General features: G+C 48.5%; 1 protein-coding gene across 3 annotated transcripts in view; it reads right to left on the reverse strand.

Moving 5' to 3' along the window:
* Window positions 1–27,657, reverse strand: part of PSME4 (proteasome activator subunit 4) — a 3,386,216-nt gene that overhangs the window by 334,226 nt on the left and 3,024,333 nt on the right. For all 3 annotated transcript variants that reach the window (XM_069608231.1, XM_069608232.1, XM_069608230.1), the window contains one exon: window positions 19,998–20,206. In XM_069608231.1, the coding sequence (XP_069464332.1) occupies window positions 19,998–20,206 (209 nt within the window). The remainder of the gene's footprint in view (window positions 1–19,997; window positions 20,207–27,657) is intronic.

A 27,657-nucleotide genomic window follows, 5' to 3' on the forward strand; every position in this document is an offset into this window, starting at 1 on the left:
TATTCCTTATCTTGATAGACTCCCATAGTAGTGGTGTGTAGCTGGAGGTGGGAGTAAAATTGCCATGTTTCCCTTCAAGAGTGAATAGAGTGCAACACAGCTTTGCCAAATCTAGTCACTTGGCTAGAGGAGGAATCCAGGTTGTAAAATCTTGTGAAGGTATGTGCAGACGACCATGTGGCAGCTGCACATATGTCTCGAATCGGTACCCCTCTTTGGAGGGCCGAAGAGGCTGCGATACCCCTGGTTGAATGAGCCCTAAGATTTTGAGGAGGCTCTTTCCCTGCCAGTTTGTAAAATTCCAGAATGGCTAAAATAATCCATCTGGAAATGGTCTGCTTTGTTATCGGTAATCCCAATTTGTGCCCTGAGTAATCTACGAACAGTTGGTCTGCTTGCCTAATCCTAGCAAGTCTGCTGATGTAAAAGCTCAAAGCCCGCCTTGGGTCCAGCCTATGCAGCCTTTCTTCCTCTTTCCCCGGATGGGGAGAGGGATAAAATGAAGGTAAGGTAATCTTCTGAGTGATGTGGAATTCAGAAACTACCTTTGGGAGAAAATTAAGCTTCACTTGTAGGACAACTTTGTCTTTATGAAAAATTGTATGAGGGGGTTTACAAGATAGAGCTTGTATTTCGCTCACCCTCCTAGCAGATGTCAATGCCACTGATAAGACAGTTTTAAGGGTGAGAAACCTTAGTGAACAAGAGTGGAGTGGTTCAAAAGGAGTACCCATTAGGAAATTTAGGACTACATTTAAGTCCCATAAGGGAACTTGGAATGGTCTTGGAGGATAGACATTGTTTAATCCCTTCAGAAATTGTATTACTAAGGGTAACTTGAAATACGATGGTTCCTCTGCAGTGCACTTGAAGATCGATAGCGCTGCGAGATAGCTCTTGATAGTGCCAACCTGAAGGCCCGAATTTGCCAAATAGAGTGGAAAAGATAACACCGTTGGTGTACCACATGAAAAGGGGTCGATATTCTTTTCTCTACACCAGCTGCAAAATGTGTTCCAACGGCAGCGGTATAAAGTCTTAGTTGCTGGCCTTCTTGCCGAAAACAACACCTCCATGACGTCATCTGGGAGGTCCCAATCCTTGTATCTCAACCTTTCAGGAACCAAGTGTGAAGGTTGAGGGTTCTGATGTCTGGATGGAGAGCCTGACTTCCCTTCTGCGAGAGAAGAATCTCCTTGAGTGCAATATGAATTGGAGGGCAGATGGACATGACCAGAAGGTCCGGGTGCAACGTTCTCCTGGCCCAGTCCGGGGCAATTAGGATCATGGCTTTCCGGAACCTTCTCAACCTTCTGATAATTTGAGGAATGACAGGGACTGGAGGAAACTCGTACAGAAGTGGAAACTCCCAGTCCACTACGAACACGTCACCTAGAGCTCCTCTCGGGGGAAATTCCCTTGAACAAAACTGATCGCACTTCCTGTTGATGCTGGTGGCAAACAGATCCACTTGAGGGGTTCCCCAAAGGGTGAAGATCTGTTGAAGGACTTCCTGAGCTAGTTCCCACATGTGGGAGACTGTTCTCTGCCTGCTCAGAGCGTCCGATGTCAAGGTTTTCTCTCTGGTGAAGTGAACTGCCGATAGAGAGATTACTTCTTGGATTGCCCAAAACCAGAGCTGCAACACCTCTCTGCACAGAGGCAGTGATCCTACGCCTCCTCTTTTGTTGAGGTAGTGCATGGCCACTGTGTTGTCCTTCATTATCAGGACATTTTTCCCCTGTACAGCTGGCAGAAAAGCCTTCAGCGCTAGTCTGATTGCTCTCAGCTCTAACCGGTTGATATGTAGTCTGGACTCCGATGGAGACCAACGACCGCTGATGGTCAAGTCGTTGGCATGGGCTCCCCACCCCGTGAGTGAGGCATCTGCTACTACTGTTATCTCCGGCCATGGTTGCCAAAACAGTTCTCCTTTCAAGATGTTCTCCTGGCAGGCCCACCACTGAAGGTCTCGAGCCACCTTGTCCGGAACCTGAAGGAGATCTGCGATTCTTCCTGAGAATTGCGACCACTGAGTTCTAAGTGCCCACTGAAGAGATCTCATTCTCAGGCGAGCCTCTGGCAATAGGAAGATGCAGGATGCCGTGAGGCCTAGTAACCTCAAAAAGTCGAAGGCTGGGAGACGTTGGGCATTTTGAAACTTGATGAGCATCTGCAGAATATCTTGAGCCCTCACCTCTGGTGGCGAGGCTTTTTCCATGGAAGTGTCCAGGACCACTCCAATGAACTAGAGTCTGTGTGATGGTATCATCTGTGACTTCTTTAAATTGAGGGAGAAGACAGTTTGTGAAGGAAGTGGCAGACATAATCTAGCTGGATCTGAACTTGTTCCGGAGATACAGCTCTGAACAGCCAATCGTCCAGGTAGGGGTAGACGTGAATCCCTTCCCTCCTTAGACTTGCAGCCACTACCGACATTAGCTTGGTGAAAACCCTCGGGGCGGAGGTCAGCCCAAATGGCAGAACTCGAAATTGATAATGAGTCGCCAATTGCGAACCTGAGGTATTTCCTGTGTTTGAGATGGATTGGCACATGGAAATAAGTATCCTGAAGGTCCAGAGATACCAGCCAGTCCTGGAGCTGGAGGGCCTGAAGGATCTGAGAAAGAGTTACCATCTTAAACTTGTCCTTCCTGAGGAACTTGTTCAATTCTCGTAAGTCCAGGATGGATCTTAGTCCTCCGTCCTTCTTCAGTATTAGGAAGTAGGGGAGTACCAGCCCTTGTTCCTCTCCGCTACAGGTACCGGTTCTATGATACCTTTCTCCAGCAGGTCTACAATTTCCTGCAAGAGGAGCGGATCTGGAACTTTCCGAGTGCTGTTCCCCGGTGGATGACTCTGAGGAATGCGTAGAAAAGGCAGGCAGTAACCTTGCGCAACTGTCTCCAATGCCCAAGCATCTGACGTAATAGCCTGCCATTCTGTCAGATGTTGAGTTAGCCTGCCCCCTACTGGTGTCCTGTGAGGAGAGTCCTCAGAGTGATTTAGAGGCGGCTGATGCAGGTGCCGAGGGTAAAGAGGCACCTGCTGCGGCTTTTGTATTTTTACCCCGTCCACCTCGGGTGAATCTTTTTTGACCTCTTTGAACCGATTGTCCTCTGCCTTTTCCGAATGCGGAATAAAAGTGAAAGGACTTACCTCTCCAAGAGATTCCTGAGGGGCGATATGGCGTTTGGCGGATTGCAGCTCCCAGGGATTTTGCTGCTGCTTTGGATGTCTGTAACTTTTCTAGGCTGTCATCTGCCTTCTTACCAAATAAAGAAGAGCCGTCAAAGGGCATATTTAAAAGTCTGGCTTGTACATCTGGAGGGTTGTAGTACTTGCTGCCATGGCCCTACCGATACTGTCAGCAGAATAAATGCCAGTTTGAAGGGATTCGCACATTGCGTCTTTACCATCCTTAATGATATTTATAAACGCTTCCCTTTCTTCTCCCTCTGGGAGGCAGTCAGCCGCTGATGAAGCACACTCCCAAAGTGTATGGCTGAACCTTGCGAGCGTACAAGTAGCGTTAATAGATTTCAACGCCATGCTACATGCAGAAAAAACTTTCTTAGCCATAGAGTCATATCTTTTGTCATCCATGTCCTGTGGAGCAGTAGGGTATGCCGATCTACTGCCTGATGCAGTTGATGCTTGAACAACCAGACTCTCTGGAGTTGGATGTTTCGACAAAAATTCAGTGTCAGTAGTAGATACCCTATATTTGGCTGATAACTTTTAGTTAACCGCCGGGATAACCTCAGGAGTTTCCCAGTTAGCCAATATTTTTCTTTGTAATGCAGCGTGGAATGGAACCACAGGATCCTCCTGTGGGCCTTTAACTAAAATGTCTGTAAGGTCATCCTGTTGGAATGCAGGTGAAGGTGTAGACCAACCCGTGAATTCTATCATTCTTGCCATTAAAATTCTGTAAGGGGTCTCAGCATGTTCTCCTGGGTCTGGTTTGGCAAATTCTATCTCTGGGGAAGTATCTAACCCACTTGCCTCACGTAAGGATTCTCGAAGGTCCTTCAACCTATTTTCCTCAGAGGTAAATTCCTCTGGTTCTGGTGTTGCAGATCTCTGCAACCCAAAGGGTTTTTCTTGATCCGAATCCTCCCCTTCCTCATAAATTGAAGACAAAGGTCTGAAATGATCAGACCTTGGAAATGGCTTAAATCCCATTTCCAGAGCAGAAGGGGCTAAATTTGTCATAATTGGTTGGGAAAACGTCAATGTCGTCAACACGGACGTTAAAGGCTTCGAAAACACAGAAAAAGGCGTCGAGAAGATTGGAAGAGGCTTCGAAGAACTCGAGAGGATCGGGATCCTACTCAAAGTTGTCGATGACCTCGAAGTCATGACAGAGACCCTAGGTATGACCACTGGCTGTGAGGTAGTGACAGCCGTGGGTTTGTTCTTTTTTGGCGTCGGCGTCGAAGATGGCATCGATTCGATCGACCTATGCGTCGATGAGCCTTTCGATAATGGCGTTGATGACGCAGATTTATGTGTCGAAGGGACCTTCGACGATGGCGTCAATGGCACAGTGCCTTTGCTTGAGGGTTTGTGACGCTCTCTAGCAGTTTCTTTCGTCAGGTGTATAGACTCACAGCGTTTAGATTTTTCGGGTCTTTCACCCAGGGAATCACCCTCAGCTGTCTTCGAGGGGGTCGAGGCCGCTTTCTCGAACACGCTAAGCATCCTTTTACGGAATTCCTCCCACTCAGCCTGAGAGCTATGTTTTGTGGGGCAGGTGACTCTTTCCGGAGAAACAGAAGACAACGAGAAAGGGGATCTTCGAAGTCTTTTACTTGAATGCTTGGATCTCGAAGAGTGGTGGGAATTAATTCGAGACCTAGAATGAGAGTGTTTCTTGTGTCGGCGAGGAGACGAATGTCTCGACTCTGCCGAGGAAACTTTCGAAGTAGTTTTAACTGTCTTACCTCTCTCAAGCTTCCCCTTACGCTCCTTCAAGGCTTTCGCCATCATGGACATGTAGTTCTCGCACTCCGAACATTGGTGCTCCGATCCCAGGCACCACAAACAGATCCTGTGAGGATCTGTCAACGACATTTTCTTTCCACAGTCTTGACATTTTTTGAAGCCGGACCGTGGAGTCGTCGGTTCGGATGAGGAAGCCATAGAGTAAGAGTTGGTATTCTCGAAGAATAATGAAGAATATATATTCTCTGACTAACGAACTGAGCAACGCGATTCCGATGCCCACGAAGCGCGGAAAAACGGAACTGAGCAACGGACGCTCCGCAAGTCTATTTATACGCATGATGACGTCGGCGCCGATAAAGAGGCTGTCAAGGGACATCGGCTCGAGGGACACCGACGTGCAGCGCCCTCTACTGGAAAAAATGTTCCGAGGCCAGCAAGCTGGAGATGATCTATCAAGATAAGGAATACGTCGGAGGACACAATCCCTTCGAATGAGAATTCTCCCCAACACTGCCAAAATGGAATAAAAGGTACGCTCCTTTACATCGCGGTCGTGGTGGATGGGTGTCTGGCTATCCGCGAGTGCAGGGCACTGGCGATTCGACCAAGGCAGGTCCTGGAAGGAGATTGGCGAACTGGTTGGCCCCACCAGCCCAAGGGAAGAAGACTCTTGCAGAGGAAGATCTTCTCAATTCGTTGGAGAAAAGTGGTGAGGATCTGCAGCAGGGCTTCACCGGTGGTTCAGTTGTTGCAGATGTCTTCAGCTTCTCTCCTCTTCGGGTTTCTTAGTTCCAGTGGTGACGTCTTGTTCTCCAGTCCTCAGGACCCTGCTTTTATGCAGCAAGACCCCCATTCATACAGCCTAGCTGTCACTCACACAGTGAGGTGGCTCTCCTGGTGGGAGAAACAACCAGCCTATCAGGGCAGAGTGTGACTTAGGTTGCGTAGGCAACACTGTCCAGGGTGCCTATTCCCCCTCCCACACATCCTGTCTACCCCAGACTCAGTGGCGCCGAGAGGAGGGCTTCTGTGCAGAAGCCCGCCAAAAGGACGAACAAAGGATCCCCAACCTGAGTTAGGATTATAGAGAAAGACACAATAAAGAAATATAATCAAAGTTCTGGCAATAAAAAACTACCGGAGTAAAGTTACTATAAAAATAAACCGGCGGTATGTTAGAGGTTATCAGTAAAAGTGGTAGCCTCGAACAATGGGAAAATCCCATAGGGAAATATTTGCAGTCGAATATTTACGGTAGTAAACACTGCCACCAGCCAGAAACTTTTGAGAGGGGGACTGTACAGTACCCTCTTGAAAATGAACACTAGGGAAAAGCTATTAACCCTTCCCAGTACTTCCATAGTAAGATGGGTTGTATTGGTTTTGTTCATAAGAATTGACTAGTAAAGTCAATGGAGACTTTACATGTCCTGGGAGACAGTAGTCAGTCCCAGGGTATGGAGTCTATGTTTGGGGGTCGCTACGACACCCCTGTGGTACGACACGGAGGGTGCTGTGTACCACACAGGTAAAAAGATGATTCCTGTGAGGGTGAGAAAACCCCATAGACCATAAGCACACAAGATAGCCTAAAACACACACTAGCAAACTGTCTAAGAGTTGGAAAAAAGGGTCTCACTCTTAGCAGGAGAAAAAATAAACCCTTCAAATTCAGCAAAGCTGCTGGGGGACTCTATAGGTAAGGGAAATTAGCCTTAGAAGAGAATTCTCCCTAACAACTGGGAAGTGGGGACAATCGATGGTTGTGGAGTTGCACTGTGGGGGGCAGCGTGGGGTGGCATTTGGGTGGACATTTGCTACATGAATGTATGGTTGACAATGTGTTGGTTGGGGGGGTCATGAGTCGGGGCCTGCTTGCAGGTGCCCGTCACTGGTGGGGGTCATGAGTCGGGGCCTGCAAATATTGCCATGTGGGCTGCTGCGGGCATGGTCACGGATGTATGGGGGGTCCCCTGTGGAGTGGGCTGCCTGCGGGCAATGGTCAGGAGGGCTACCCCACAGGCAAATTGCGTGATAAGTGCACTTGTGTACCCCTGAAAACACATATCCCGCTCGCGCCAGCCAAATCTCGTGATTAGCGCACTAGCGTACCCCTGAATACACGTACCTCGCTCGCGCCAGCCAAATCATGAGATTAGCGCACTTGCGTACCCCAGATTACACGTACCCCGCTTGCGCCAACCAAATGGCGTGATAAGCGCACTCGCGTACCCTCTGGAATCGCGCATCCCGTGGTGAGGCCCTCGCATGCTGCCATCAGCCGCATGCACCCCACGCCACAGGTGATCCCCCTACACCTGTGACCATGCCCCGCAGGCAGCCCATCACCCCTGACCATGCCCCGCAGGCAGCCCACACCACAGGAGACCCCCCCCCCTATACCCGTGACCATGCCCCTTAGGCTGCCCATCACCCCTGACCATGCCCCGCAGGCAGTCCACACCACAGGAGACCCCCCCCTTCACCCGTGACCATGTCCCGCAGGCAGCCCACCACCCCTGACCATGCCCCGCAGGCAGCCCACACCACAGGGGACCCCCTACACCCCATGACCATGCCACAGGGGAACCCCTACACCCATGACCATGCCCTGCAGGCAGCCCATCACTCGTGAGCATGCCCCGCAGGCAGCCCAACACCCGTGACCATGTCCCGTAGGCAGCCCAAGTCACAGGGGGGACCCCCCCACAGCTGTCACCACATGCACAGCCCTTTCCACGCAAAGGGGCGCGGGGAGATTTTCACGCATTTTGGCTGGCGCCAGCAGGGTACGCGTATTCAAGGGGGTGTGCGAGGAGATTTTCATGCGTTTGGGCTGGCGCGAGCGGGTACGCATATTCAAGGAGGTGCGCAAATAGATTTTCACATGTTTTGGATGCCGCAAGCAGGGTGGACGCAGTTTTTATTTTTCATTGTATGGTCAACGCTTGCTCCCATCTTAGATTTAGGTTAGTAGTAGGTTAGTAGTTTTTCCAACCTGGAAGTACAATTTAATAAACACCATTTAACTGTGACCACTTTTGTCTGTCTTTACTGTTGTCACCATGGGTTCCTTGCATAGGGTGTCAGGGTGAGATGTGACTCAATTGAAACTATTTGGGGAACCCAACAATTTCAAAAACTTACTCGGAGAGCCTCTAGCCCTTGCATTGCCACCAAGGAATCAATAGGGTTTGATGCCTATAGCAGTAGGTAATCTACCATTCCCCCTCAGAAGAGAGAAATGATTCCTACAGCCTTGGTTTTCATGCCCCTTCCGGGGTGCTACATTCGATTGGCCCCAAAATCTGGCCTAGCGTGGAAGTTCGGGATAGACGTCTTAGCAGGCGTTATTGATCCCAACTTTAGGGAGATGTAAAGGTTCTCTTACAAAACCATGGCAAGATCCCTTTTGAGGTAAGTCTGGGAAATCAAATTGCCCAGGGGATTTTGGAAAGAGTTCAATTTCTTCAGTTTAAAGAAAGTGAACCAGATAAAAAAGAAAGCGGTAACTTAGGCTTTGGGGAAGCCAATTAATGAACTGACATCGAAAAAAGGAGGGGAGAGGAACCCACCATCTATCCAGACAATCCCAGAAGAAGGCAGCTTAGAGAAAGGGAGTCCTTTTTTCTTTCTAAGACAAGGATAGCTTTACAGAAAAGAAACCTCCCCAGGGGGTATGGTAAAAACACAATTGGCAATATCCAAAAGCCATATAAAAGTTGTACTGGAAATTGTGCATTCCCACCTTACCGGGGGGGATTTAGGACACTCTAAAACGCAGGTGCATATTAGTGTAAGGTTTTACTGGCAATGGTATCCACGCGGATGTAAAAACTTTCATCCAAACGTGCGAATAATAATAATAATAATAATTTCGCATTTATATAGCGCGACGAACCCTCAGGTATCTGAGCGCTGCTTATTATTACCCACGGTGTGTGGTGCTCATTTATCGACCTCGGAAGGATGAAAGGCTGAGTTTGGCCCTGCTGGAATTCGAGCCTGCGTTAGCAGGCTCTGCACAGATGTCAAAATGAGCGATCTACTCACTGTGCCGCTTGACCGACTATGTGTCAAAAGACCAGCACGCACATCCCATCACCTGCCCCTCTGAATCCGTTGCCGATTATAGAAGTCCCCTTTTCCAGAATTGGTATGGACATAATTGGACTGCTTGAAACCTCCTTATTAGGCAATAAATATTTCCTTGTAATCATGGATTATGCAACCTGATATCCCGAGGCATTCCCAATGCAAAATAATACCACCCAGCAGATCCTTAAACATCTTGTACCGTATTTCTCGGGATCTACTTGAGCCGACCGCGGCTGATTTTGTTGCGGCCTAAATGTTTGCATGTGAAATGTATGAACCACAAAAGGTTTGTACATTTCCCATGCAAACACACGTTAAAAACCCCTACATACCCACACCCACAACACACCCATGACACACCCCCAACATACCCACACCCCACTTACCTGTCATTGCGTCGCGCTGTGTCCCTGGAGCGCCAGTTCCCTTTCACTTCCATGATCGGGAAGCGGAGCCGCAGGGTCCTTTTCTTTTCGGCAGCTGCAGGGGTTTCCCCCGCAACCCCTCAACACTATACTGTAATTATAGTGAGCGGGGTGTTGCGGTGGACACCCCTGCAGTCTTTTTTTTTATACTTACCTACAATGCTGCCACCAAAGATTCAAACTTTTGATGTTCGAACCTTTGCTGGCAGCATTTTCCGGACTTTTGGTACAGTCAGAGCTTTTGTTTTCGATCCGATCGTACAACTCCATTTCTCCAGGGTCAGTTTAACCCAAGGAAACACTAACGGACCAGGGCTCGAATTTTAAACTGATGGCTTGGTAGAAAGATTCAACAAGACGTTAAAACTAATTCTCCGAAAACTGGTAGACAAAGACGGGAAAGACTGGGACCGTATGGTCCTATGGACACTATTTGCAATGAGAAAAAAACAAGCCTCCACAGGTTTCTCTCCCTTTGCATTGCTTTATGGTAGAAAGCCAACGATGTTCTGGACATGCTACGGGGAAAGCCGGGAAGAACGAGAGGAGGCCTCTATTCCCATCTCGCAAACCGCCACCCGAATGCAAGAACATATGAAGATGGACCAAGACTTAGTTTGCACTCGCATGGAAAAGGCTCAAAGCCAACAAAAGGCCACTTATGACAAGAAAGTGAGTTTAAGATCATTCTCCATAGGACAGAAAGTACTAGTCCTCTTACCAACCTCAGAGAACAAACTGGTCTCCAAATGGCACAGACCTTATAAAATAGTACAAAGAACGTGAACCTGTATTTATAGAGTAGCCCAAGAGCATAGGAAACAGAAAATCAAATTACATTACGTAAATCTCTTGAGTCGAAAGAGAACCCGTCAGTCAGCCATGCCAAATAACTAGCCCGTCTGGTTCCCGAAGACATAGATAACTTTGATTTAATTACTTCTGAGCCATCTACTCAACACCAACAAGATCTAAAGGATGTAGTAATTTAATTTCCCAATGTATTCTCAGAAGAAAAAAAAGGGAGAGTAAAGAATACATACCAGTATATTAGTACACATAAGGGTAAAGTGGTACACTTAGAACCATTTCCAAGATGGCCGCCGCATTTACCCTCACCTAGAAGGCTCTCTCAGTGCCTTTTCACCTGCCTCTCCTCCTACTGATTGATTGCACCTTATTACATTTGGCCTATTGGGGCACCGGCAGGCTTTAGCCGGCCCCCTCTTCAAAGGCCCACATCTAAGGCTGTATCCATTCCTGTCAGTGCTTGGATTTGCTCTGGGCCCCTATTCCTGCCATCACCAACCAATATACCTCTGAAGATCATATTCACACTCAACGCTCTGCTTGACTGTTTCTTCCCGACCAGCGCTATCAAGTGAGCTCAGTGGCTGACTCAGCCCCATTGAATCTCTGCCTCAAAGTCTTGCAATTGCCCCATGCGCAACAGTGACTCTGTGTTCTGCCTTCACGCATTGTCACTTACTAACCACCTACTGTATTGCCGTGCCACAATCCCTGTGCCTTTCAAAAATCTGTGTTTGCCTGAAAAATCGTTTTTAAACTGTTCTTCTTCCCTACATTGAAAGTGCGCGTTTGCCTGAAAAATTGTTTTTAGCTGTCCCCCCACCTTCCGACATTTAAAGTGCCTGTTTGCCTGAAAAATCATTTTTCACTGTTCCCCTGTTCCGACACTGAACGTGCCTGTGTTTGCTTGAAAAGCGTCTTTTCTCCACAGAAGCCTCCAAAAGTGGTGCCACTCTGTCTGGGTATACAGGATGTGTGGGAGGGGGGTTTAGGCACCCTGGACTGAGTTGCCTCGGCAACTCAAGTCGCACTCTTGTGCGATTGGCCCAGTGGTGAGCCGCCCGGCTCACCACTTAGCATGTTTGAGTGACAGCTAGAACTGATGAATGGGGGTTTTCTGCATAAAAGAAGGGCTTTGGGGACTGGGACTTCAGACGTCGCCACAGGACCAATGAATCCGAAGAGGGAGAAGCTGAGCCGACCTGCAACGACGACACCACCGGTGGAGCCCTGCTGAACCACCTCACCAGTTCTTCCATCGACAGAGGAGATCTTCATCCTGAAGAGTCTCCTTCCTTTGACTGGTGGGGATAACCAGTTTGCCTGCCTTTTTGCCTTCCCGGATAATCTCGTGGCCGCCTTGCCTGTGCCAAGCACCCCGGAAACTGGGATACCACGTTTTACCACTACAGCGAATAAAAGGGTAGTACCTTTTAACTGGAGAACTCCGCGGCTGGTTTCTTCCCTGGCAGTGCAACGACCTCCAGCTTTCCTCCACGTCGAGATCTTCTCTTCCTCTGGACGACGCAGCGACTTGAACCCACTGCCAGGAACAACTGCTGTCGCTGGAGGATTCTCTCCACTTTCAAGGTACTGTGTCCGCCTGGCCTCCCTCGCAACGGTCTGTGTGGGGTGTCTCGTAAATCCTCATCTTACCACTTGGGTTGGCCCTAGGCTGGCTAACTGAGCTGAACTAATTCCTTTTTAAACTCTCTGCAAGGCTATTCAAGCCTTGGAAACCGTGTGATCTTGGGCGCATTGGTGTTCTACTGTCTCCAAGAGGGATCCTGGCCGCTGAACTTTTTGCTCACCAGTAGACTGACTTTCCTGCCTTGCTGGGTGCTTCTAAAGTATTGTGTTGTGTGCTTTTCCTAATTTCTGCCTTTTCCCTCCCTTTTTCTTAACTTATTGGAGTGCCATCTTTAGTTAAGCGTTCCTCTGTCTGGAAATAAGTGGTGTTAACTAAGACTTGTCTAATAAGGAATAAGGGATGTATATATATTAATAGTGACTGTGTTTTTGAAATTGCTTACAATAATAGTGCTAGAGTGTTTCTAAGTGTGTCTTTAAATAAATAATTATATACTTGATAGCAAAGCTGTGGTCAGTGTTTGCTTGTGCTACTGTATTTTGGTACCTATCTTGTATACTCTATATACTGTCTAACTCTTCTTGAGAGAGGTCTGGCTGCTCAGCCACAGCTGCTAGGTAAATCTGGGTGGTGCAGACTGCTACCAATTGGGTTTACTGCCAACACCTGTAGTCTTAAGCCTTTTGCAGTGGTCCCTAAGGGAACTACACAGGTTTCTGCCTAACACTCCACTATCCAGCTGGCTTTCTTGCCACCCTCGGGGGACCACCGTCCCCTGCGCCCCCCACAGAAGTCCATCAAAGATGGCAAGCTGCTCCATATTGAATGAATTTAAAATGTATATAGCACATATCCTGAGGGAACAGAGTGTCAAACCACATCTAGGCGCAGATTTTGTCAAAGATGGGAAGTTATACAAGGGCACAGTTCATGTTCATATTGCCACGCTTAACTCTCGCTCTGTCATCAAACACTCGTCTGACATCTGCAACCTCCTTGAACGCATGGATCTTGACATGCTCGCTATCATGGAGACATGGTTGAATGACAGCTCTGTCACAAGCTTTGACACACTCCTCCTTGAAGGATAAAAGATCCTTTCTGTGCCCAGGCCCAAGGGCTCTGGAGGGGGAGTGGCGTGATCTTCCCAGAATGGATACCTGTGTCCATCATGCCCACTCAGGCATACTCCTCCTTCGAATGCCTAGTGTGCAGGTTCTCACGCTCTCCTAAATCTTCTCTCTTTATGGCCACCTTCTATCTGCCACCAGGACAGACCACACTCTTCCTCGTGGAATGGCCTCCTCTCTACTCTCCTCCTCCTCCTCCTCCTCCACCTCCCCCTCTCCCTCCCAACTCCTCCTGCTGGGAAAACTGAATATCAATCTGGAATCTCCCGACTCCTCAAGACCTTTCCGCAACCTACGCGATTCTCTCCCTCTCTATCTTACCATCTGGCTCCACGCACACAGCGTGCCACACTTTGGATGCGCTCATCTCTACGAACATCCCTCTCTGTCACTCACCGGTTGGCAATCCTGGTGATGCAGTGGAACCTTGACCCAGAACTTGATAGTAGAGCCCGTAGTTAGACCTAACCAGGGCCTCCTCTCTGTTGAGGGCAAGAAATCTTTTTTTAGCAATATGTCCGCAGACTGTTCAAGGATACAATCAAGGAGACCGATCAATCAAAAGAGCGGGACCACACACCGCTTTAGTCACCAGCTGTACTGACTACAGCTGATTCTCCCTCTAGGTAACCCAACACATGTTGATTGAAGCTTAATATAGACAAGATAAGGAGGAAGTCCACACCGACTGGTGTAAAACAACAAATAGGAAGATTAGTAGGGGAACTACACCCGTCGGCACGCGGATCACTCTGGAGTCGGGATGGTGCACGACCCTGCAGAGCATTCTTGTGCACAGAGGAGGTAAGTTTAACAGGAAGTATGAAAAAACAGTTTAACTGGAAAGCAGCCACAACACAAAAGAAAAGACAAATGAGATCACCCAGGTAAGGACAAAGATCCTTGCGATGTGCTTGTTCGCGCTGTAGAGGGGAGGAGTTCCATTTCCAATCCGCATACAATCCAGGTTCGGTACACCGGCAGAAGCGACTCAAAGCAAAATCAACGTCCAGGAGGATGATCCGTAGGCAGGCTTGAAGGTTCGGTACACAGGTAGGATTCTCCAAGGAATTAAGCCGAAGGAAAGTGAAGACAGAACTTATGTGGTTTTTGCTCCTGGAGTAACTTCAATAGGAAGCGTACTTTCGTGTTACGTGAAACGTAATATGCAATTCAATGCGAGGCTCCCTGATTCCTACTGGAAGAAAGAAGGAACCAAGGATGATGGGAATTGAAGTCCATCCGCGTCACGGACCATTAAAGTAACCTCCAGCGTCTATGAAACGGGGCCGAAAAGCGCTGTATTCGGTGACATAGAAAATCCTTGGCTTAACACTCTCACTACCTCCCTCTCTTGGACTGGCCACTATCTTCTCTCTTCACACTTGAAGCTCTCCTAGCCCTTTGCATCGGCAACACACGGTGCAGCCACTCAGTTTCAAAGTCACCAGAGCCATGAAAAGAGTGACAGCGGCTGCCTTTGCCTACATCTACTCTCCACCTTCTACTCCTGCGGCTGACCCCCCCACCCTGACACAGCCCTCGCTAACTTCAATTTCTCTATCTCCAACACCCTTGATACTCTTCCCCCTGTCATGAGGGTCCAACTGAAGCCTTCCAAAAAGTGCAACTCTTGGTACGGCTCTGATCTGGCTACCCTTAAACGCAAGTATAGGGCTGCTGAGCGGAAATGCAATGTGTGAGCGGGAACATCTGACAAACTGGCCTGCCGTCTTCTTCAAAGGAAATATCGACTCTGCATTCTAACCAAGAAACAAGTTTTTACTCAAGCCCGCATCTGCACAGCATCAAACAACACAGCCAAACGTTTCAAAGTCTGCAAAGAACTGGCAGATCCTGCAGTCGCCTCCTCTTCTGTCACACCCACTCAGGACCTTTGCTCGGCCCTGGCTGCACACTTCACTGCAAAAATCCAAGACATCCTTTCCTCTCTCACTTCCACACCACATCATACACCAACACCTCTGGAGCCTCCCTTGGCCCCACCACTTCTCTTCTCTCACCCCCATCACACCTGATGAGGTCACCAGACAAGTCTGGTCTATGAAAGCCTCATCCAAACAGGTGGACCCCGGCCCCTCCAAAACCATTAAGGACAACATTGACTCTCTCGCTCCAGCCTTGTCTGATCTCTGCAATCTCTCTTTTGCCACTGGAGTTTCCCAACTTCTCTTAAGCACTTCCTTGTGCACCCTCTGCTGACCCCTCCACTCCGGCAAACTACTGACCCGTCTCCATCACCCCTTTCCTGGGCAAACTCCTGGGGAAACTGGCTATCTCTCGGCACACCGTCCACACTGAATCTGCTGGTTACCTCCATGACCATCAGTCTGGCTTCAGAGCATCCAGAGGCACGGAACCGTCTCTTCTGAACACCTGTGAAGACCTGCTCTCAAATCTTGACGATAAACGCTCCCTCTGTCCTCATTCTTCTTGACCTCTCCTCTGCCTTTGACATGGTAAAACACAATATTCGGATTGCATGTCTCCGTGACACCCTGGGAATCACAGGTCAGGGTCTGGCGTGGTTAACCTTCCTTTCCGACCGCCCATCCCAGGGGGAACGTGGGCCTTTTCTCTCTAATATCACTCTTTCAATCTATGGCGTTCCCCAGGGTTCTAACATATCTACTGGTTTTTCAACATTTACATGGCTGCCCTGGCACGTGTGATTGCCACTTATCTCTAACTTCCTGTGTTATGCGGATGACACACAACTTTCCTTCAGGCTACCCTCAGCCACCTCATCTACCTCGCTCGTATCCGACTGTCTGCAATTCAGTCATGGTGTGCGGCAAACGACCTCTGCCTCAACGCCAGTAAGACTGAGATCGTTTGCATTGGGATTCCTGCCCCCGCTTTCCCACTCGCACTCTAGGCGGCCTCCCTTGGCCCTGCGCCTGCAGCCACCTGTGACGCAAAAAACCTTGGGGTCATCTTCGACTCCACTGACTCTTTCTCCACTTCCATTTCGGACATCTCTAAAAAGTCCAAATAACAGCTGCACCTCCTCAAAGGTACTCTTCCTTTTCCCACCTTCCTCCAGTGGCTGTCTCCAGAGCACTGGTTCTCTCTAGGCTGGACTACTGCAACAGCCTCTTTCTCAACCTCCCTGCCTCTGCTTTGCTCCCTCTGCAACTCATCCAGAACAGAAGCACATGACTTATTCTTGGTCTCAAGCACAGGGACTGCATCTCTGTGGCACTGAAAGCCCTCCACTGGCTCCCGGTGGCTGCACGGATCAAGTTCAAGACCCTTTGCATTGTCCACAAGGCTTTCTGGGGCATGGGACCTACCTATCTGCAGCAATGCCTGCCTAAATACTGTCCCTCCCGAGCCCTCCGTGCATCTACCTCCAACATTCTGCGAGTGAGCGAGTTCTCCAAGCAGAGATTTGGAGGGAGATCTTTATCCTCAGCAGGCACCTTCCTCTGGAATAGCCTCCCTGCCGCCCTCTGTCTTGAGCCTGATTTCCTTAAGTTCAGGAAACTCCTTAATACATTCCTCTTCTCCTCTTCCTTCCTTCTCTCTCCCTCTACCTTAACCTCTCTCTCTGCTCTATCCCTCTCGCTCCCTCCTTTTTTCACACAGCTGGCCGAATGGCCGCCCGGTGCACATCAGAGTCTTACAGGTCCCTGACACCCTCGCCAGTCCTCTCGCACTTGCCAGCGGGCCTGCACTTGCCGCATTTCTACTGCACTTGGTTAATGAACCATAAGAATGCCATTTCTCAGCACTTACCCAGTTTCTGACTAACTGGGCGCACTTGGATCCTCCCCCGCCCCCCACCTGCACCTGTCTTCCGCCACTTCTCCTCTCTTCTCTCAACCCCATCACACCTTTCCGACCCAATCCCATATAAAAGATCCATATAAAAGATCACAGAATGCAGCGACTTTATATGTACTTGCCCCAACGTCATGTCTGGTCAGGGGGGGCACAGAGCGGATCTAATGCTGGGCCATGCTGCGTTGCCTGCCACCGAAGAGCAGACGGCACTGCGAGATGGATATCATACATAGGAGGAAGAAGTCCATTAGAAAATGTATTTTTAAAATCCTGCGCATAAGTGTAAGATTAATAAAAAGCAAATAGTACTAAAGCAGACAATATATTTTACAAAAGACATTGGCCACTGTAAAGACACTGTCATACTGAGTAGAAACCTTAAGAATATTGAAGCCTTTACCCAAAATTCATGGCTCATGTTAGCATAACACCATCTTTAACCTCAAGCATCATCAGATAAAATGAAATACACGCAAGTGTTGGTGAGTCTGAAACTTTCAGCCCTGGTGCTCTACTATACACTAAGTGAAAAGCAGGAAGGAAGCAAGCAACTTGCATCCGGTTTATATGGACCACTGAATGAAAATGTGCCAACCAACTTGGCTGTAAGATTGCGCAGTAAGGCTGGCCTTTCTGCAGGAAGTCGCATAACTCAACAACACATCTGAGAGCATTACTGAGTAAACTTTGTTAGGCTGAATCCTGTGCAGTGCCCTTAGGGACCACTACACAAGATTAAGACTATAAGTGGCAGTACAATTTCACCTTTGGTACAAGCCTGTACTACACAGAAAAAGTGGTAGAAGTGGCTGAGCAGCCAGACTTATCTCAATGAGAAAATGAGCAGTAGTAGAGATTACACAAAGGAGTACAATTACTGTGACTCAAGCAAACACTGACTCAAGGTTTCTGGTTAAAAAGTAAAAGTACATTTATTTTTAGACTATCTGTTCACAAAACACTTCACTTCTATTAAATTAAAACCACACTTTAAATACACTACACACAACCAATTCCCCTTGAGCAGAACAATTCAAGGTAAGTACTTTTGGTTTTGACAGACCAGTGTTGTGAAACAAAGACGTTACCGGGGGTTGTTACGCGATCACTTTTTGACAGTAATGAAAGTTCGGTCATACGAAAGAAAAGCGTACCCGCGAGAAGAAATGTTGCCATAGTCGAACACACTTAGCATATGAATTAACACAAGAAAATTGAGGATTAAAATCATAGGCAATACTTTTGTCAAGGCAGATAGAATCAAAATACACTTTCTAAAACGTAGAAAAAAGTCAATAGGCCTGCCCCAGCGTCAAGTGGGACAGGACCCGGTTGTCGAGGATCCCAAAGTTAGAACAGTTCACGATTCGAGATTGCCAGGAGTACTTAGATATTGTCAAAAGGGAAGCAAAAGTTATAAGAGGGAAGGGAGACAAAGACAAGCCTTGGGTGAGGAGAAAGGGTTAACCCAAATTCCTTGAAGCTGGACACAGTACCTTATTCGTATTAAGAAAAGCTGGTGCTACGGCAGTTGTTCCTGGTAGTTCCTGCAGACTCACGGTTCCTGGAGCTTCAGTCGTGGGGACAAGAAGGAGGACGTCTGGAGCGATCTGCACTACCCAGGGATGAAGCCAGCAGCAGCGAAGCAACAGTGAATAAAAGGTGCGTTCCTTTAAAACAGGAGAGGCTCTTCAGATGGCTATCCGGACCATTACAGCTGTGTGCAGCGATTTCGACCAAGAAGAGGATCCTCTGACTGTGGAAGGTGAGCTGGTTGATCCCACTAGGCTCAAGGGAAGAAGAATCCAGACTGGATCTTCTCTTGTTGTTGAAGGGTAGATAGCTCAGGACTGCAGCAGGGCTTCAACGGGACTCGGGAGTTGCAGCAGCCGCCTTCTTCTCCGCTTCTCTTCGGTTCTTTGCAGTTCCAGTGGCGACTCTGACTTCCAGCCCAAGATTCCTGCCTTTTATGCCAAAATCCCCCATTCACACAGCCTGGCTGTCAATCACTCAGCAGGGGGGTTGTCCTGCCCAGACAACCACCTAAGCCAATCGACACAAAGTGCGACTTGGGTCTCCAAGGAGACCCTGTGCAGGGGGTGACTAAAACCTTCCCTCACATTCAGCCCACCTAGACACACAGACGCCAAAGGAGGGCTTCTGGACAGAAGCCCGCCAAAGGTCTGCGAACAAAGAAGGCAAACCTGGTTTGCCGCGCAAAGTAAAATACAACATACATACATACTAAATGAAATGGTGATGAAACCCAACCGGAGCCAAAATAAAAAGTATTTGGTCAAGCAGGTTTAGGTTTTGAGGCTAATACAATAGCCTAAAACACTACCACGTTTATATAGCATAATCACGGTAGAAAAGTTAGGGTAGATACCACTGCCACCAGCCAAGTCTTCGTGTTAAGAGAGCAAAATATAGCTCAGGGAGGCACAGACAAAAAAGGGGTAGGAATTAACCCTTCAATATTCCATGTAAAATGGGGTGTATTGGGTCTGCACTTTAAATGACTACATAAAGTAAATGGCAACTTTACCTGTTTCTGGGGGACAGTAGTCAGCCCCAGAAAAATGGAGTCAGTGGGAGGTCTCAAAGACAACCCTGTGTCACTGCACTGAAGGTGCTGTGTAACACACACAAAAAGGGGGGCTCGTGGAGTGGTCTAGCTGCAGAGCCCAAGATCACACGAACAGTAGAAATACACATGGCAAAACACATGTAAGAGTGGGTAAAAGGCTCATACTCTTACCAGGTGAAAAAAATAAACCACAGAAATCCAGCAAAGCTGCTGAGGGACTCAGTAGGTGAGGGAAATTAGCCATGAATGAGAATTCTGCCTAACAAACTTCATCAAATTGCCTGAAACATTATTTCAGATGTAGTGCAGCTAGAAAAATGAGGACGTTGTAAGCAAACAATTCTTCCAAAGTTGATTAATGGCATCAACAAGGAAATACATCTTTCCTTCACTTCAATATGGATTTCTCATAAGGTTTCCAACACTACTGTGTTTCATAGAAAAAATAAAGTTGATCTGCAATTTACTATTTGAAAAAGCCAACCACTCTATCTTACAAGGTAAAGCTCTGAGATGAAGGGAAAACTAAAAAAAAATAAGTTATATCATTTTCAATAAATATTTTCGTATAGAAAGCTGTACTGACTTACTCGTTTTTAAAAGTTTAACCCCCTGAGTCCGTTCATCTTGGTCACCAATGACATTTTCCTCCATGACATGATTCTGAATTTCTTCATCAGCTTCCATGAGGGGTTTGAGTTTTTGAAGAATTCGAGAAGTGAACTCTGAGATGTGAGGTGATTTTGTTGGAGCAGTATTAGGTAAGGACACATCAATCATGAATATGTAGGTCAACACACTGGAAATAAAAACAAAAAGGAGGTATGTTAGTTTACCTAAAATAGCATGGAAACAATGTGTAGCGCTGTTTTGTTCCCATGGCAAGAAATACGATTAAGCAGTGATTCCAAATGTACACCCTCTGGCAGTTTCATGATTCAATTCGATCATTAGTAGAGCAGTTTAACACACACTTAACATACAAAGATTAAACTAAGGTGAGAAAACAAAATGCAGCCAGAATAAACAAGTTACTTAGCTGTTGAATAGATACTTTCATCCTCTGCCACTTGCCTCTGCTATCCTTCCCACCTCCAAGTGGTAGAAACAGAGGTAAATAACAATTTAAGGTACACCCATGTCTTTAATCATTATTCTCTGCCTTTACATTTTCAACATAGAAGATTGCTGTGCAAAATCTGTTTTTCCAGGTCTATTTTTAAGAGCAACGTGACAATATGCAACAGAATAACTTGTCACTGTCAGGCAGGGACGTCATTTGGGGTTTGCCAAGGGTCTTGGGGTGTCCACAAATCATATACCTCGAGATGACGCAGTGTCGCTCCCCACCCCAGAAAGGAGGAGGCTGTCGTAACTGTTGTGGGCAGGGATCCTGGAAGGAGGTCCCCACTGAAAGGTTGTTGGCAGAAAACCACCATCAAAGATCCGCAATCATGCAGGATGGGACTGGAATCAACTTGGATTCCGGATCCGAAGCCTGGGACCGGCAGCTCCAAAGAGCAAGCTGAGTGGGCCTAATCTCAGGTGTGCAAGAAGTAGAGCTAACACATGAGGAGTCTCTGGAACCACCAGGCCGACATGTGGGAGGACTGCAGGAAGAGCTGGCATGTGGTCGAAAGGTCTGCAATCCTGTCCTCAGTCAGGAACACATTGGTACTGACGGTATGCCAACGGAAACCCAGAAATATCAGGTCTTGAGTGACCGTCATCGACGATTTCTACCAGTTCACTGACAGCCCAAGATTGAACAGGAACTGAAGGAGTGACTGAAGATGTGTTCTATTAATAGACCACGCACCCGCGGCTCCGCGGATCTCAATGCTATTGCGAAGTAGCGACCATACGTGTGCTCCGTAGCTCGCGGTATTGCTTCCCTGATTCTGTCCCTACTAACTCCATTCCTAGTCCCCCTCCTTTCTTTCTTACTTCCTGGACTTGTGTGCTGAGTAGTGCACTTTCTTAATTTCCCGGATTCCTGGATCGTTGCATCCGGGAACTTTGAACGCACGCTGGAGTCAGAAGAGACTCGTGCAGCCTTATTCAAGACCTGATCCGTCCGCAAGAAGGCATCGACCAAGAAATCCAGCAAAGATCGGACTCAGGTGAGAAGGGGGGAACTCCTTGACAAACAGAAGCACACAATACTGGAAGTGATCCGCTCCCACAGAGAACCGCAGATATTTTCGATGCAGGCCCCAGATCAGAATATGCATGTAGGCATCCTGAAGGTCTACCACGCTGAGCCAATCGCTCTTCCGGAGAGAGGACTTTATCTGGCAGGGCAAAGTCATCTTGAATTTCTATTAGGGTAGGAAGAAATTGTACTTGGAGAGATTGAGGATAGTGGGCAGGCCAGCCTCATTGGGTTTGGGCACTGTAAACAGACGGGACTAGTAGCCCTCTCCTTGCTCAAACAAGGGAACAGGTTCCACTGCTCTGAGGTCTACAAGTTTCTGTACCTCGGCTCTGAGGGAGGGCGACCCAGTCTGCTGGAGAGGAGAATGAGAGGGTGGGGCAAGGGCAAGCTGAAGCCCATCGGGGCGACGGACAAAACCCATCAGTCTTCTGTGACAGTCTGTCACGCCTCCAGATGAGACGAAATTCGTCCTCCCACCAGAGTCTTGCGCAACTGATGAAAAACATCATTTAGATGTTTTATCGGCGGGGAGACCACTGTTGCTGAAGAGGAGGCTCTTGATCAAGAGGAAAACTGGCCACCTTGCCTTTGCTGTTTACGAGGGCCACCTGTGGGGAGCCTCTGCCCTGCGTGCACAGCAGTCCTGAAAGCCTTTGAAACCAGAGAAGGACCTCGTTTGAGACCCCGACCTCTGAGTATAAGTGGCCTTTGCTGGGGTTTTGGCAAGGACCCGACAATGACTTGGCACTTTGGGTGCTTGCCTTGGATTTGGTAAGTTCATCATCACTGGAGGAGTGGAACAGTTCCTTAGCGTTGAAGGGGAGACCAAGCACCTTGTCCTGAACCTCCTTCGAAAACGTCATAGCACGAAGCCACGCTTTTCGGGCGATGTCTACTCCGACCATAAGGCCCCGAGCGGAGGTGCCTACATGATGAACCGCGGTCTCCAGTAGATCCTGCGCCCGAACTCTGGCATCAGATAAGCTGCCCTTAAAGTCTTCGAGCCTATCAGGAGGAATACTATCCTGAAACTCGGCGAGCTCCTTCCACAGCTTGACATTAGCAGCCGCCAGGATAAGCTCGGTGTTAGCCTGAAGAGCCGAATCGGAAAATACCTTTTTCCCAATGGCGCCAAGGAGCTTGTCCTCCTTGGAAAGAATCTGAGATGCTGAGGCCAGCTTCTACTGGAGCGTAGCTGCTGCCACCCCCGTCGATGAGGGGAGTGGGCATGCAGACAAGGCTATGTCTTCAGACGCGTGTAGCTTGTAGCGAGCGTCAATTTTCTTGTTTAGGTGTTGCCCGGGATGAGGTTTTCCCAGACCTTACGGGCCTTGGCCAGGACGTCCTTCTGAAGGAACAGGCCGGGGCGCTCCTATGTCGACAGAATAAAGGCTCCAGAAAGTACCTCTTATTGTGGAGCCGGTGGCTCGGATATTGGGATGTCTAGCAATGCCATCATATCTACAACCCAGTCGTGAAAGGCTCTAATAGAGCGGAACGGATCATCATTGTCCTGGTCCGCCTGATCCTCATCCAATGAGGAGGTAGCAGAAGTCTGATCCGCCGCACGTGGTGCCTCAGGCCCAGAGGGCCCGGTTGTCTGCACAACAGAAGTCCTTTCCACAGGGGAAAGCAGAAGTAAAGGAGGCAGTGGAGCAGTAGGGCCTAGAGGAAGTGGTGGAGGAGGTGGCACTACCGGGACCTGCATAGGGTCTGCCGAAGCAGGGGCCGGTTCAGGCTGCTTAGGATACATTTCCTTAAATAAATCCTTGAAGTACGCCTTCATGAGATCAGAATGCATAAGCGTCTGAAACTTGCCAAAAAATGCATCCTCAGATGAAGGTCTAGGCACTGGAGTGGGTAGAGGCTGCACAGAAGGGGCATACCACCAGGATCGCAAAGAGGATGGTTGCCAGGATGGTCCTCCACCAACTGGATCCACGTAAAGCAAAGGAGCGGACGTAGGACGGAGCGAGACTGTGTGCGGCAGGGGTGTCCGAGCACACCAATCCATTGGTGGGAGGAACGGGTTCTTGTTATCCACAAAACATGGAAAAGGCTGCTCTGCCCAAAAAACAGGCCCCTCAGTACCAGCCGTGGTGAACGTTTGTGTAAGAGAGGCAGTTAAAATGGCCGCAGTGGTTGGACAGCCATTTTGTTAAAGCCTGAGGTGAACTGCGTCACAGGTGTAAGTGAGGCCGTGGTCACCACAGGAGAGTCAGGGAACTTATGTCCCATTTTAGCCTTGTGACAAGGAGCCTCGGCAGAGCCTCTGCTAGCAGATCTAGAGTGTTTCTGAGACACCTTAGCGACTGCTGATGAATTAGCCCTGATGAAACCTCAGCGTAGCCGGCACTCAAAAAATGAAGGTGTTTAACCGGCTTCTTTGCCCCCTCAGCAGGATTGGTTCCACCACAGGTCAGAGTGTGGGAAGGCTTAGAGTCACCCCTGAAGCCAGAACCCTAAAAGGGGGCCCCTCAATCTTGCTGGTCGTAGATATAGCGTGTAAAAATAGAAGGACAAAAACGTAAATTATTTGATTGTTTAAAGTACTCCGGCCCCGTCCCGAAAGACAGAAAAGTCCCACAAGTATGCAGGAAATGGGACGGGATGTAGGAGTATTACTTACATTTGGTAGCATGCATGCATTCCGATGGACATTCCTCCCACGAATCTCCCAGTGTCAGTTGCTCTTCAGAAACATTTTCCGCCACCAGGGGCCGCAAAGTAGCTCCGCCCAACACCTCTACATGCCCCACGCCGAAGAGGACATCGCGGTCAGTATACATACAGGCAACGTACCCTGTGACCTCAGTTCCACCATTTTTTCCCAGCACTCTGATGCTGAGGGACTGAAGACATAAGGTGTACTAGCTACCCCAAGGGGGCGATGAGGAATCGGTGGAAGGAACGTCCATCAGAAAGAACATTATCAAAGGTAAATCATTTGTTGTTCTAATGGATTCCTCATCTATGATACTGCCTAAGCAGAACAACAACCTGGAGGAGGAAGGGTAGCAAGGACGGTATCCAGTGATTATAGAGAATAAATTACAGCGAATGCTATAACAGAGAAACAAAAACAGAAAAAAATATCTAACATTTTTAAAAATAGATATAGGGTCGGGCTAAGGGGATACAATGTGTGGGAATGGGGTTGTGGTTGGTTTAAGCACATAGAGAAACAGGGGGGTTTTGTGAGAGGGACACCGCCCAAAAAAAAACAGATATTTTTTCACTGTTCTTGTTTTTGCTGAAAAGGCATCATCTGTTATGTATTCTCTGTAAACACAAAGCACCAGCAAGGACAGCACCTAAAACAGAAAACTCTGAAGGACAACTCTGCCGAAATGAGGCCCTGACCAGACAGAGTATCAGCAGTAATGCTTAGCTAACATGTGTAAAGAAGTCAATGTAGCCCGCTTGTTCTGAGGAACTGTAGTAGTGGCGTTGTGTGTGGTATTTCAGGGAATGTCGGCAACCACTCTCTAAAAGCTGCTTTCATCCGATAATATTGCAACCTACATTGGAGCCCGCCACACATTTTATCAATGAATGACTCTTGCGATACAAGCACCCCATTCGGGTACATGTCTTCCAGCTGCATGATCCCTGCCCCTTCCCAATCGCGTGCCAGAAACAAGTCACAGGTCGGTGACAGAGCCTCTATATACCACAATGCAATCCCCGGGTCAAAGGGGTGTCCTACCCCAAGACGTTTCATGGTCCTCCACCATGCATGTACTGTGCAGGCCACCGGGTCTATCCTGCATTTGTCTGCTAACTTCCCTGAAATTAATACCCCCTGTAGGGAATGTGGCTTTACCGAGCCCCGTCCTATATGTACATGGGGTTCAGACTGCGCGCCCGGTATCCAGTATTGGGCAAACAACAGTTGAGCTGCCAGGAAATAGGTTTCAATGCCCGGGGCTCCAATAACCCCCATCCTCCCACACCCGTGTGATCACCTCCCATCTTACATGCAGGGTTTTGGGATCTCAGGCCAGCTTGATTAGTTGAGCGCGTACTTCATGGAAGTAGTTCACACCCCTGGCTATACTGGAATGTTTTGAAACAAGTAAAGAAGTTTAGGGACTACCACCATTTTGGCCACTGTGACCCTGCTCATGAGCGTGAGCGGCAGTCTGCACCACCTGTCAACTTTTCTCTTCAAGATCTGCAAATAGTCCAAGTAGTTATCCCTTAGTAGTGAGTGCGCTTCCCTACTAACCTTGATACCTATGTAAGTAACAGCGGACTGCTCCCATCCGAACCCCTCCGTGTTAGGCGGGTGTCATGGCCACAGGCCCCAGAACACAAAAACCACACCATCTAGTGATGGGGCAATGGGTCACTTGACTCACTTATGTTCCTCTGGGACCTGTAAACACAGGGGCCCTGGCTGGACAGTGATATAGAGATGTGAGCAGGAACACTTTATTTCAGTGCAGGAGCGCTTTTACTTTATTTCAGTGCAGGACTGCTTTTATTTTACAAGAACTTTCCAGGAGCTGAAAGCCTGTATTCCAGAGAACATCCTCATGTGCTGACTCATCGGGTGTGGCTCCCTAGGCCTAGTCTTCATGGGTTGACTCAACAGGTGTGGCAGGCAGGCTAAACCTGGTGGGCATGGCTTCAGAAACTAAGCTATATAAGCTGCTCCATCCTTAAGGCCGGTGCTTCGCGTTAATGTGCACTCGCGTGCAACGTGACGCTCACCGCTGCTTGGACCAGTTTACTTAACTTTGGAAACCTGGCGTTCTCCTGCATACTCACCTCCAGGAAACCGGTGCTTCATCTGCAGACTCATCTCCTGACATCCAGTGATCTTGATCCCGACGCCACAGCACGCATCCACGAACTCGGACCCTGTGAAGAAGAAAGACCAGGTTAGAACATCCGTCCTAGAGGCATGCCGCATTTGAACCCCGGCGGCCCCCTAGTTAACAATTTACCAGCTACTGTATCGCTGCAGCTTCGTTCTTCATTCCCTCCAGCTGTCGCCTTGAGCTCTGCAGCTTCTGCCGGGCCGGCAACATCACCTGCAAGGGAAGAAAGCAAAAGAGCAAACATCAAAAGTGGAACGGACAGCAATACAAGACAACAAACTTTACAATACAACAAAAACAGACCAAAAGACAAAGGCAAACAGGAACATTTACCTGAAGTATAGTGGCTTAGTCGCAGCAGGACTGGACCATCAAGTGCAAGGGAACAGTGAAGGAATTCGGTCCAGATCATACAAGCGCCCCTGCCAGAAGCAGCAGGATGGAGGGCTCACCAAAACTAATCAACAGGTGAGCTTTACAGGGACCGCGCATCCCACTGGTACCACGGTTTGGGAGAAGGGGATCAGGCGCACAAGCTGGCATACTCACGCCCCCTATTCTCCACACAGCGGCAGTCCTGAGCAGCATCATCTATTACCACCAAACACCACATAAGCGCAGATGGCGAAGTCGAACCCGGACGACCTCACCCCCGGGAGGGCTGCAACCGTGCCCCAATGCCTCTGCAGAGACCAGGTGAGCGTAACAGCAGGCACATGGTTTTGTTATTCAGGGGTAAGAACAGAGACTTAGTATGGTTAAGTCTGAGTCCAGAAGCACCACTGAAGTGCCCCACTTCATGAGTTAATGGGGCCAAGTTTGTCTCTGGGTTTTTGATATAGATAACAGCATCATCTGCATATAGCGAAATTAACTCACTCGGTCCTCACATGTGCAAACCTCTGTGTCAGTGAAATTTCCGCAGTCTACACGCCAGCACCTCAATTGCAATGACAAAAATTAAGGGGGAAAGCAGACACCCATGTCTGGTTCCCCTCGCAAGTCTAAACGCCCTGGACATTGTGCCCCCAATATTAATCTGAGCATTGGAGCTGGCATACAGCAGACGGACCGCCCTTAGAAAGTATTGTTAGGCAGAAACCTGTGCAGTTCCCTTAGGGACCAATGCAAAAGGCTTAAGACTACAGGTGTTGACAGTAAACCCAATTGGTAGCAGTCTACCACCCAGATTTACCTAGTAGCTGTGGCTGAGCAGCCAGACTTCTCTCAAGAAGAGTTAGACAGTATATGGAGTATACAAAA

Source organism: Ambystoma mexicanum, chromosome 4q, assembly GCF_040938575.1.
Source record: "Ambystoma mexicanum isolate Mex_15411 chromosome 4q, UKY_AmexF1_1, whole genome shotgun sequence".
NCBI lineage: Eukaryota > Metazoa > Chordata > Amphibia > Caudata > Ambystomatidae > Ambystoma > Ambystoma mexicanum.